The 14,078-nt window shown below is 39.5% G+C and overlaps 1 protein-coding gene across 1 annotated transcript in view; it reads left to right on the top strand.

Moving 5' to 3' along the window:
* Positions 1–6,992, top strand: part of cntn3b (contactin 3b) — a 122,851-nt gene extending 115,859 nt beyond the window's left edge. Inside the window, exon 23 of the mRNA XM_066663425.1 lies at positions 145–6,992. Coding sequence (XP_066519522.1) covers positions 145–239 — 95 coding nt within the window. The 3' untranslated portion in view covers positions 240–6,992. The remainder of the gene's footprint in view (positions 1–144) is intronic.
* The last annotated feature ends 7,086 nt before the right edge of the window (positions 6,993–14,078 follow it).

Raw genomic sequence — 14,078 nt, forward strand, 5'->3', positions numbered from 1 at the left:
CTTTTCTTAATGTGTTTTCAGAAACTGTGTAAATGCTCCTTATTTGTCCTGTTGTTTCTGTGTTGTACTGTTGTTTTTGTTTTCTCTCCTCCAGGCTTTTAGGTCCTGGCTCTAAAAGCTTTGTTTTTGTCTGTTTTTTTTCAGGCATGGGTGCGCGAGGCTCTGGAGTGGAGAGACCGGGCTCTCTCGCTCTGTCTCCTGTTATCTTTACTGCACTGGTGGCCCTTACTGCTTCCTGATGACTCTCGGCCTCAGGCTTCTCTCTCTCTCTCTCTCTCTCTCTCTCTCTCTCTCTCTCTCTCTCTCTCTCTCTCTCTCTCTTTCTCTTTCTCTTTCTCTCTCTCTCATACATACAAGCACTGCCTGGTGAAAATGTGGGCATACTTTGTTTGGAAATTTAAATTTGAATTTTATTTTAATTTTTGTTAACCCCAATTTACTCATTACCACCCCCCACTAGTTAGGACTCTCCCAATAAGACAACGCTATGAAGCTAGGAGCCACAATTTCTTTACAAACTGCAACACCATTGGATAGCTCAACACGCTTGCAGGAGAACACCAACTGCTCAACTTTGTTATGTAATTAAGTCCCTCTGCATTGGCTAGTCTCATGCTGAGTGATGAGAGAGAGGCATGGCCATTATGCCCTACTCATGCACTCCTATTCATGGATGGCTGGTGATAGCCTTATGACTTAGATTGCTGCACCTCTTAGGTTTAATTGTTTGCTTTATTTCCATTAATCTGCTATGCGCTTGTCCTTTAGATATATTTATGCTTCAGCTCTCAGCTTCATCAGAGTGTCTTCCTCGGTATGAACAGCAAGTTTGTTAGTATGTTTTTTTTTTAATGATGAATATTATTACTCTTTTTTAAAAAGCACATACTGAAACTCTGTGGCCATAAAAGAGTTTCAGAAATTGGAGTAATGATGAGCGCTTACATCTCACACAAAGGCCTTGGCTTTATTCCCAAGGAAGCACCATCACTGTCCTAATAGCATGCAGATGTGGGCCACGTCTGGCAGAGATGCTGCAGTGCTGGCCCACTGTCGGTCCTGGCAAACTTCATCAGAACCTAAAGTGTCCCACATTTTAAAAATGCTTATTTGGCCCACGTCACGGCACACATCTTGCACTCATCTGGCAAAGACATGGCTGTACTGGCCGTGGCAAACTGGATGTAAGATGAAAGTGCCCCAAACAGTGAACTGAAGTTTATGGCCTCCATGGCAAGCAGGGGTTGTCCACCCAAGTGTTGTCAGTCCATGTTGGATATGGGGTAATGAAAATGGTGGATGTGGGCCAAACTAGGGTGAGAACAATGTTGCTATCAGGGAGGTGCTGGTGCAGAATGTACTAAAGATGTTGGGTTTTCCAGTATTGTTGACAGGCAGTGTATAGATTCCCAGACCATGTCCCTGTTTCTCCTATCTCGTTTTGGTTTGATGAGATCAGCCCTGTATCGTGTCTGTCATACCTGGGAATAATGGAATATCAAATACAAGAGGACTCATCAAGAAGGAAAAGCTGTGACTGGAAAAATAACCAAATGATCATCAAGAAGATGGTTTTCATTTACTACCCCATACCAGACTATTCCTACTTCCCTCTTTTTCAGTTTCAGCTTCTTGTGAAGTGCGAGAGTGCACATATTAAGTTCCTTTTTGCTTTGCATTTGGTCCTCCAAAACAATCAATGCCTTAAACCCATTTGCATACCAAAGTGGATAAAAAATAGACATAAGGACAGCCTCTAAATCAGTTCAGTTCCCAGACTTCAGGGTCAAGTGTAGGGACCTGTTTACTACTGCTGAGTGTGATCAGATCCATTTTTTTTTACATTCCTATCTCTCCATCTTTCAGGCTCTCTCTCACTCTCTCGCTCCTTCTGTGTTGAGATTCCTTTTGAAAAGCTTGAAGCTTATACATTTATAATATCCACGTCGGTGGATTTGTTCTGTTGAGCTAGAAATGTGGGCTTTTTAGTGGGTAAGACTATAGAAATCAAAGAGAAAAACAACACAAATCTATATTTAAGTGACACCAATTCGTATGTACAAACTCTGAGTGAGCTCCCAACTCATCATTTTACTCCTGATCTAGAGTCTCCAGCTCTAACTTATCTGCCGTACCATGCAGAAGCACTGGCGATTGAAGTTTTCCACTTTAAACACGTTCCTATTCCCTGTCTTTAAGACAAGGAACTAGAGTAGAAGGTTCTAGAGCCTGGTAAGTGGGCTTCTCCCAACAGCAGCTAAGAAACCAGTGCCATTACCTTCGCTCTGTCTCTTTTATCTGACTTCCCCCCACATTCCCATTACTCCAGAGTGGATCGCTATTAGGCCTCTAACAAAACTGTCAGCTCCAGAGCAAGAGAAATCACTTCTGGGTCCCTTTGATGGGGTATAGTGTTTTGTTCCCTTCCTCGCTCTCGTTAAATCATGAATGACTTGAGTGTGCAGCATTCTGCACAATTAAAGGTTTGCGTGTCCAGAGGATGTGTGCTGCACTCGCTGTGGTAAATGGGCAGAGCTGGTTTGGGACTCATCCCCCTCATCCCACTCTCAGAAATCAAGGTAACAGGACGTCACGGGGCTTCTGTCCTCAATGTTTGACCTGGTCTCAAGGTGAATTAGGACATGTTTGACCAAAACAGCATCTCCATACATACATTGTGTCACATACCAAGTGTGAAAACTCAGCTCCTAACCTAAGTCTAAACCTAACCCTAAACTCAAAACCAATCCTAATATAACTTTAATATAACCCTAACAGCAGATTTATGCTTCTGCGTTGAATCAATGCAGGGTTTATGGCGTAGCCTGCGCCAGTGCCCTACACCATTGTGAGTGTTTTCTTCTGTGTGGGTGTCTGCATCGCCCTGCATTTACACCGCCACAACCAACACTAGGGCTGAATCTCAAATATCTTCCATATATTATGGAAGCATGTTACTGTAATGAGAATTTTTATGAGAATATAAAACTAATTTGTTCTCAGAGTCTGAGGAAATCTCTCATCATGAATTTACTTCTGTCTTCAGTCTCTGTATTCGGGAGAAGATGAGTTCATATTTCTGGACTTCCTCAATTCAACCTGATCCTGCATCTGCGAACCAATCATATTTGTCGTGGCCTGTGTTGCTGCGACATGTAGTTACATTTATGGAGAGGTGTGCATCAGGGAACAGCGTAAGGCTCATGTCTATACAGAAGCATAAATTGCGTTTAACCCTAACCTTAAACGTGAAATTATCCATAAACATGTCTCTAACGCAAACCTTAACACTAACCCTAAACCTAGTCTAAAGTTCAGTTCACACTAGAAGGTGACCGTTTGCTCATGGTTCCCCAGGTTTGTCTGTTGAGGGTGAACGTGCGTGTCTGTGATTGGTCTGAGGAGGTGTCCGAACCTGTTATTGCAATTTGTTGCATCCTGAATCGTAACTCATATGCGTAAAGAAACACTCAACTTGATTTGTTGCTTGGTCACATGCAAATCTTGGATTTAGTGAAACAGTGCTACCAGTGGACAGGGCTCTCATTGCGATCACGAAATAACAACAGACCAGACACTTCTAAGAGTATTTTGTGACTGTGTGTACAACATACTCATGTTATAAAAATATCAGTGCTGCTCCTTTTCTTTGTGTGTATGGCCTGAATTTGTTAGACAGTATCGAAAAGCTTCAGTAGCTTTGAGTCGGGAACAGAATTGTCCCATAATCCTTTATCACAGTACTTTAATTTGCTGGAGGTTTTGTTTTTTCATCTCCTTGATTCCAGGCTTCTTCTGTTTTTCTCTTTTAAAATAAAAATCAGGCTGTGAAAACATAAAAATGCATACATTTCCCCTCAGAGAAGTGACCTTTGGGGAGTCCTGTGTTCACAATACATTTATAATCTGAACACTACTTGTCTAAAATATCTAGCTTCTTCTTCTGATTTGAGCAACTGAAGCAGCGGCACATGTGCAGGCTTATAATTAGTGCCAAACAGAGGCTACAAGGGTATAAAGCCCCCAAGCACTGGGTTGTGGAACAATGAAAATGTGGACTGACATTTCTGATCCTGTACCTGACTGCACCAATGTGTTTATGGCTGCCATCAAATCCTCACAGCAATGTTTATAAGGCAAAACTTTTCTAGAAGAATGGCAACTGTCACTGCAGCAAATTACGTTGAATATAATTATAATATTTTATGAATACAAGACTCATGTGAAGTCTCACTGCGACTGAAACCGGTCTGTTGCTGGACATTAAGTGGAGAAATATGTTCCTGTACAGCACCTGTCTTTTAAACAGTGTATGTTTTTGCTTCTGGAAGCACCCGTTCTAAGGCTACTTAGAGGCGGGTTAACACACACACACACACACACACACACACAGAGCTGTTAAACTCAGCACTGTATAAAAGCTTTGAATATAACTAGTGCCTTCTCGCAGGAGTGGGAAACATCAGCAGGTTCTTGTCAGCTGCGTACACCGTAAACCGGTGAATAAACTCACAGAGATTGGAGCTGACTAAGTGGCAAGACGTGGAGCACTTCAAATGCACGGGAGATTGGCTTCATGCTTAAAATTTTATAGCACCTTTTAAGGCATTTGACAGGAAGCTGAAAGCCTCACAAAGCCAGAGATGGAGCAAATAAAGTCTACACCTTGATTTGCTTCATGATACAAGGTTATCTGAGGTGGCAGGAACAAGATAAGAGCCTAAAGAGTGCTGTATACGTTGTAGGTGTGTTTACTGTGGAAGGAGACCAGCCGAGTCGGTCCGATCCCTACTGGATGATCATTCTGAGAGAGAAGTGAACACCTACGTTGGGTAAAATGAGAAAGTAGACATTTCTAGAGATATGTCCAAAATGTTCCCTGAAATGAGGACTCAGGACCACCACAGAGCAGGTATGATTTGGCTGGCGGATCATTCTCGTTCTCTGAACGTGTGTTGTTCTGGCACCAGTGGATCAGACACAGCAGTGGCAGCTGGAGTTTTTAAACACTGTGTTAGCTCACTGTCCACCCTGTTAGACACTCCTACCTTGTTGGTCCACCTTGTAGATATAAAGTCAGAGGATCATCTGTCGCTGCACAGTGTGTGTCGGTCGTCCTCTAGTCCTTCAGCAGTGACACTGAGGGGTTAAAAACAAGCTATATGTGTTGAATCTGAATCAAGAACGTACTGGTCATTCTTTAAAGACCCATGCCTTTGAGCCTTGTCACGCTTTGCTGGTTCCCGGTTCATTGCCATATGGTGTGTTTTTTAAAATGTCCCGAGCGAGCACAAAGAGAAGATGCAAGGTGACTCAGACCTTGTCTCAGTGGCCGAGAGCATGTGAGCAGTGCTCGGTCAGAAAGAGCTGTGATCTGACCGCTCCCTCCCCTCCCTCTCTTTCTCACTCTGCTGGGTGTCTGGAGCTCCTTGATTAGGCTGCAGCGGCCCAGTCAATGAGATATTGATTTTCTGTGCCCTATTATTGAGGCTGTCACAATGCAGGCTGTTGATTGACTGATGCCAGAGCTCCTGGACAGTGGTGGACGTCCTTGCAACCCTCCTGCCCCTCAGAAATCTCGGCTAGGCTTTAGTTCAGAAGAAAACTGTCTCAGGTGGTGAGGGCCCTTGAAGAAAAGCTGGAGAAAGGCTGGCCTCGATGCTAATGTGTTCATTTAAGTGAATGATGGCACTCCATTTGCAGAGTAAAAGGCTGTCTGGACACATTATGCATGCGACGGTGAAGTATGAATATGAGTCTTTCTATGATTTATTAGACAAAGAATTGGAAATAGGCACACGTTTGTTTTCTTTCTGGCAGTTTTCTTATTTGTTTACATTGAATGTGAAGGTTGTTAATAATTAGGAGACAGCTTTATTGACATACTTTTCTGAAAACTGGCATTTATCTTTTACATATGTGTACCATGTATTTTCCAACATATTTCACTTAAAGTTACAGTAACTAAATGGACACCTGCCTTGTCCAAAGGTTTGTGGACACTTCCTCTAAAATGGAGGGCATTAACTGGGAGGTTGATCCCTAGTTGCTGCAGTAACAGCCTATTTTGCATGGCAGTATGTGTTGGATTTGCACTGCTGTGAGGATTTGATGGCCCACACAAGAGAATTAGTGAGGTACTGATGTTGGACGATTAGTTCTGGATCACAAACATCACTCCAACTCATCCCAAAGATGCTGAAGAACTATCCCTCATTTAACTTCCACGTCCACTTTTCCACAGCCCAGTGCTGGAGTCTCTGTACCCCTCTGGCCAACACTTGGCATTGAGCGTGATAACCTTAGACTCATGTTCAGCTGATCCTATCTGTTACATGCTTTTCAGTGGTGATTATGCAAGCTGTGCACCTGAATTCTTTTGGGTGTCTATGGAATGTTTGGAAATATGGTGTCTTACATATTACTTTTGTGTGACATGGCTCTCAAATTCTGTAAACCAACATCATCGATACAGAATAAGTATCAGGACACATCAGAGGGTTCATATTCTCTCTTATTTTGGTGTTTGGTAAACATACGTCCCTGGATTGTCTTAACTAAACTGGACGTTCTGCTGAACCTTTAAACAACTGTGTTCTCTAAACACAGCTAGGTTTAATATCAGTAACCTTCAGCAGTGATTGATGTGTTTTCTCTTTTTTTCCAGATGTAAATAGTGAGTATATTTTTCAATTGGGCCAGACTAGAAAACCTAACAATGTGTTTTTTGTTTGTTTGTTTGTTTTATTTTATTTATTTATAATTATTATTTTATTTCTTCTTTTTTTTTCTTTTTTTTCTTTTCTTTTTTTTAACAAGACCTGGCCGTGAGTTTTAATACTGATGTATTCGATGCATAATCTCTGTGAGATGACTTGCAGACAGCATTGCCATTTTCATATTGGAAAGCAAGCGTTTTTGTCTTGTATACTGTGCATGTGGAGGAACAAAATACAATCTGTTTGGTGCATACGTGTGGAATTTTATAAACTTGTAACTTAATAAAAACCTTAAAAGGCTGATGTGTCTGAGTAGTGTCTCCCTATGCTGTAATCATCTTAAACCTTGTCTGTGTGTCTAATATTTCTCATTAGGAGATTCTTGTGAGAGTATTACAAGATTATTCAACTTTTTTATTTTCTAGAAAATTGTATTAGTTTTAAAAGTGCAATCAGTCATTCCCTTAAAAGATTATTTTTTAATATTAAATAATTCTTCTTAATATATATTTTTTATTATTATTATTATTATTTTTTATTTTTTTTTTTTTTTTTGCTACTTTATGGTGGTAAAAACACCTGCTTCTTAAAACATAGTCTTTAATATTTCTCAATATGAGACTGATGTTGGAATATTACCAGTTCACAAAGCCAAAGGCTAACAAAGAGACTAATAAAACAATAATTAGGACAAAACAAAGTGAGGAAAAGCAGCAGGGAAACACAATAGAGACAGGGTATACATGAGCAAATGCTGAACAAAGAAACAGAAAATATGCAGGATTTAAATAAACACGCAGGCACATCGGGTGAAAGAGAGCGTAACAACAGAGGAGAATAAGGCAGAACAGAACAGGAGTAAACAGACTGATCTCACTGAATTCATATGTTTGCTTAAAAGACTATTCTCACTATAAACATTCAAGAAATATAGTTTGTTATTTGTAGATGAATTTGTGACCTCCTGATGGCCACCCAGCTTGAAAAATCAGTTTTAACCCTGTTCCTAACAATAACCATAATCCTTAATCTAAGCTCCAAAAGTCTGGAGCTGCAGGAATGTCTTACACAAACCCTGTGTTCCAGTTCTTTTTTGGGTTTTTACTTTACCCTCAACCACCTCAGCTCGCCAATTTCCGTTGTGGGAATACAAGACACCAATCTTAAGGGCTGGTCCGTTTCTATATGTACTGAAGTGACGTGTGGTAGGTTGCCCTCGGAGGGTCAAGGAAACGAGTCAACACTGATGTCCACTTCAGAAGCAGAACTTACCCAGAATGCATTGTGACAGGCAATTTCCATAGCATCAGTGAAAACAATGTTGAACACAGCAGTTTATTAGTGTAAATAGAAACCAAACACATATACAGAATGCTTAAAATGTCAAAAACTTGTAATATATTAAATTTACATTTATATTAAATATATTACATTTATTAAAGTTCAGGGTAACGGTGGGTCCAGAGCCTACCTGGAATCATTAGACTCAAGGCAGGAATACACCCTGGAGGGGGCGCCAGTCCTTCACAGGGCAACACACACACACTCACTCACTCACACCGACGGACACTTTTGAGTCTCCAATCCACCTACCAACGCAGATACAGGGAGAACACACCACACTCCTCACAGACAGTCACCTGGAGGAAACCCACGCAGACACAGAGAGAACACACCACACTCCTCACAGATTGTCACCCGGAGCGCCACTCAAACCCACAACCTCCAGGTCCCTGGAGCTGTGCGACTGTGACACTAACTGCTGCACCGCCGTGGCGCCCCTTGCTTCATTTCATATACATTTATATATTTAGAAGCAGAGACAGTGACAGAAATAAAGACACTGGAGCATAAGGACAGAAGAATCTTTTAACTTATTGTAAAACAAATAATTCATTCTCTGCAGTCAAACATCACTTTAAACAAGTGGATTTGTCTGGGATTTAGTTGAAAATTATATAATGTTCATACAACAATCTGAAATTGAGCAATAATAGACTAGATATAGTGGCTGTGATCCTTTTAAAAGCATATACTGTAGATTTTGAGTGAAAAAGCCAGAAGACAAATCTGGCCCCATGGGTCAGTATTCATGGGTTGAAATTGGTTTGAGCTTGTAATTCGACCCTTTGACCTGGGAGAATCAGTAGCATGTTCCGGGCATCAGTAGAAAAGATAGGGTGCTGAAGTGGCTAATTGGGACGAGGCCGCTTTGCTGGCTTTAATCTAATGTGAGCTTGTGAAGTTCAATAATACTTTAGCAGACCCTCGGCTCCAGGGATTCACACGAGCTCGGCCTTTTTTTGGTCCGCCAGATCTAAGAGGATTACACTTGGCCGTGGACATGTGTAGAACAAAGCGCTGTAGCATTTAATCATTTATTTCTTTATTTATATCTAACTGAAGAAGTCAAGAGCATTAAGCCACTCTAATGCTCCCTATCTGAAGTGATATTAGCATGATAATAGCTGTGTTGCTTATTTAATTAGCTGAGCACTGCTAATATTTAAAGCCTAAGCCTTAATCATGTCAAGAAACTTGCTACAGTACATTTACTGAAGTTGGAAAATAAAATACCTTTGGATGGTGATTTAAAATTGTATTAATTGTGCTCAGAGATTAATAATAAAACGATTAAATTTTTACTCAGTCCTAAAAGTCAGGGCTCAGCAGAGTGGAAACTGAGCTATGTATATTTTGAAAGCTGGGATGGCTGTCCACCACTGCAGCTGTGTGTGTGTGCCAGAAGTATACATCACACTGTGGGGACATGTGTACACTAACATTGTAGGGAATTGTATTCCTTGTGGGGACACTAGCTAGAGCCCTCAGTGTAAATCATTGCATTTTGAAGTAAAGACATGTTTTAAGGTTGGGGTTAGGATTAGTGTGAAGCTATTAGCACTTATGACAAAGTTAAATGTAAGTCCCCACGGAATGAATGGATGTCTCTGCAGTGCCTCCAATACTCTCACACACACACACATATATATATATATATATATATATATATATATATATATATATATATATGATTGGTTGTTTGTGTGTGTGTGTGTGTGTTTACTGTTTCAGTTTACTGTTTTCAAATTTTATTGCAGTGCAATGACAGTAAAGGCATGTTCTCATTCACATTAAAACAAGAACATGGTTTGTTTATTGTGGGAATGAATTAAGAAATTGTGCTCACTATGAAAATGAACCTTACACTTGATTTTAAAGCAAATAAGTGAATGATTTGTGACATGTGATTTAATGACTTGTAAACTGTGGGAATACATGAAGGAATCATGATCACAATTGAAAGAAAGCCAGTGAATGATTTGTAAATCACAGAAACAGATTAAGAACTTGTGAACCCAAATTGAAGACTGTTCCTTTAAATATATTTTTTCCTTTCTGTGACAAAGAGAACAGATACATTCACACATCAGTTTTGGTGCTGATAGAGGAGGTGGATGTTCTGAGATTATCCCCTGATCACAAAAGGCTCTAAAGAAACTCTAAAGCATTTTCGTAAGCTGCAACTTTCATCTTTGTCCTCAAGCTGTTTAGATGCAAAGAACGTCTTGGAATCGGCTTGTCCCTCAAGCACTAGCTTACATTTAGGATGTGTTCCACAAGGGGGTGCTACTCAGTGCTCCATATCAAAGCAACTATGTATCCTTTTTTTGGGAAGGTACGTTTACCTAAGGCCCAGTCCATATGAATCTGTTATTTTTAAAGGTTTTGGACTGCATTTTGGCCTCCTGTCCACAGGAAAATGGCATATTTGGTCACTGTGGACTGAGACTTTTGCACACGCTTGGAAAATTAAAAAAGTAAAATATGCACTATTAAGATATAGATTCAGAAATGTATTGACTTGCATAGTGCACTACAGATGGAGGACTGGTTGATTTAGAATTAAACCACTGTGTTCATTTCATGCGTGCTGGTGTGTTGATGCTTGTCTTTAAGAGGTACTATAGCCCCCTACTGGACTGGCTTGATAATGCAGCCGTTTTTATATTCGCCTGGACTGAAAATATTTTCAAAAACAAAGAGAGGAAAATCACTGTTTCTGAAAAATATACAGATCCATGTGGACGGGGCCTTAGTCATTATTTTCCTCGAGAACTGATTTTAGATACTCCGCCCACTGAATAAGTCTAATACTTCCGCTAATGTCTAATGTATTAAAGATATGCGAAATAGATTCCACATAAAGGCTCTGGTAAACACTTTACCCAGGGGACCCCACACCCCCTCGCACCACAAATATATATATATATATATATATATATATATATATATATGCATGTTTGCTATGCCATCTAGTTAGCTTTGGCAAATCTGAGCAATGCTAATTAGACAGCTGGAATGTTGAAATTCTTCAGGGCTCTGTGAAGCCTGCAGATCACCGCAGGCACAGAGCCTCTGATTTCACGCTTAAAATTAGACAGCTCGTGATTTCTCTTTCACTTTCCTGCAGCGTGCTCCTCTAAACCTCACGCACCATGAGGCTGTTTTTTTTTTCCCAGGAAATAAACATATGTAGATCTGAGGAAATTAACTTTAAAAACATGGCACTGATGCAAAAGCTCGCCACTCTCCTGCCGTGCACTCAAAGAAACACTTCACTCTTCCAAAGTTCGGAATCAAAGTTTTCGGAAATTAGAACTAATTTGTTTTGCAATCAGTGCATGATATGAGTTCTGAGCTGCTCCGGTGATGGGTTTCTAATCATTAGCTATAGGACTCTATAAGAAATAGTCACTGTTAGAAGAACAGAACTTAACACAAAACAAAAAAATAAATAAATAAAAATAATCATGGAGCAGGAATGGAGCAATATACTTACCTCAGTTCGTGTTTTTCAAAGTTTGGTGTTCTCACCGTTGTTTAAAAAAATCCAGATATCTTTGCTCTGTCATCAGAGAGAGAGAGAGAGAGAGAGAGAGAAAGCCTAACATACCAGAATAAGACAATTAGTTTTTTACCCATATAGAACAGAAAACAGTGATAATTTTATATAAAGGGTTTTGCATGACTAGGGTGTCTGTATACGTAGTATTCGTCAAGCAGTACATGAAAAGTCCCCGGATGACATATTTCATCTGGATACATTTTTAAGTCTGCAACCCCAGCACACTGTCCTATCCCTGTCACTGTGGTTGGTACCTTCTGCTGTCTATGTGGTGATACCCTCAAGGGTACATATTAATACATTTAATTAGGGAACATAATTGTACCTTATATTTTTATAATTATAGATTTTTAAATTGTGTTGATTTCATACGCCAGGACTTTAATTATGTTTTTTATAGTTCTGTACTGAAAGATTACAAACATGTATCTCTCCTTCTGAAGAGGAGAGAATGCAATGTACCTTTAAGAAACAAAACTGGATTTTAAACACTGCTGTACTTTTAAAACGTGCATTTACAGAGTTTGTACATTAGTGACCAACATTGTACCGCTACCGTACCTGTTTTTCTGAGAGTGCATGATTCCACTGGAGCTGCAGATCTTAGGAAGAAAAATGGTGGAGAGGGCAGCCAGATTTTTACAATTATGGAAGTATGAAAAATTATGATTTTGCATAACATTAAATAACATTATGAATAACTCTGCAGAAAACAACAAACCCATTTTGCTTGTTGTTTTAACGTAAGAATAAATAAATTCCTCATAGTGCGTCTTCTCCAAGCTACTGCATGATGCCGTCTCAGTGTGAGTCAGAATCCATGTGGGAAAGAACACCGATACATTTCACAAAGTTTCGCTTTTAGTGACTAGTGGGACTGTTGGTAGCGTGATTTCATAGGTCAAAGGACATTGGTATGATGGTAGATGTAGTGCATCCAAGGTTTGTGTGGATACTGCACACTCACACACTGAAAGAACAGTGCACACTGGATCCAATTCAATGCATACTGTTCAAGTAAGTGATTTCGGATGCAGCATTTGTCTCTGTCCTGAGCTTTCTCTCCTGGTGTGATTTGTATTGTTATTTATGCATAGACAATTCATGTGTCTCCTCTGATCTCTTGCCACACCCTCTTTCTGAGTCATGTGACTGAACCTCACAGGTGTCCCTCATTTTCTTAGTTAATATATAAGTCATTTTTAGTTTTGTCTGTCATTTTCAGAGTTTATCTTGGTCATTGTCTCTTCATGGTCTTAGTCCTGTTAGTTTCTGTTGTTTTTCAATGTTTGCTTCTCTGTGTCTATTTTATTTCCTTATTAGATTCTTAGCCTCTTTCTTTTACTTGTGTGTGTCTGTGTTTGTTCTCGGTCCTGTTTTCTTGATTTGTAGGTTTAGTCTGTGATTGTATTGTATGTGTGTATATGGGCTTGGGGTATATTTGTCTATCTGCATATATACTTGCTTATTTTTAGTTCAGTTAAATATGTTTCTTTTACTTTTTGTCATGTGTTATTTATTTTGTTCACATGTTTCTTTAATAAAATATAATATAAATAAAAATGTGATGAAGGACATTATGGCTCCTCATTACATGCACCCACATTATGTCATAAGTTTTAATTTTAACTTATTCCTACTGGTCCATGTTTTGAGAAAAGTTGAAACATACGGAACACCAGGAAATATTTTTTCAAATTAATTTTTAAAGAAAAAAAGTGTGGAGAAACAACATATTTGTTTAAACACCAAGGAAATGTTAGAGGGTGACCAGAGCTGTAGCAGATTCTTTAATGACTTGGGAGAAAAAATATGGAGAATTATGTAAAATTTTTTAAACAACACCTGTTTCTCTGACAGTTTGAAGAAAATAGCTGGTGTACCATCAGCAGCAGAAGCAAGTCTCAAATTTCCAAGCTGGTACCGATACAGGTGTGACCATTATGAGCAATATTATACAACTAGTAATGAGTGTAACCAGCTTGAGTTAGCTGAAAGTCTAGTGTAATTACTTTGACCATCTAGACCAGTATGACTGAGCTGGTAGAAAAGCAAGAACAAACTGGTAGACCCAGTTTTTTTGGCAAGGTTTTACCATGGAAACTGACACATTCCTGTGTAAAATTAAAGGTGTCCAGCAACAAGAACATTAGTGAAGTCCTGTCAATGCAACTCTTATTGAAGTTAGAGTACACCACTCCAAGTCATAACTTGGGTTGAGCACCAACACTTTAAATTCTCTGGACAATCAATACGGTGCAGGTACCTTATTGGTCACTAAAGGTAAATGTACTTTTAAAGGTACTACAGTGATGTTAAAATCCAGTTGTTTTCCCTAAAGGTACAATTTCTTCTCCAGAAGGAGAGGAGAATATTTGTAATCTTTCATTATAGAAATTAATTATATAATAATTATAGTAGAATAAGGTACAACGGTGTTCCCTACCTAA

This window comes from Hoplias malabaricus, chromosome 3 (assembly GCF_029633855.1).
Source record: "Hoplias malabaricus isolate fHopMal1 chromosome 3, fHopMal1.hap1, whole genome shotgun sequence".
Classification (NCBI taxonomy): Eukaryota; Metazoa; Chordata; class Actinopteri; order Characiformes; family Erythrinidae; genus Hoplias; species Hoplias malabaricus.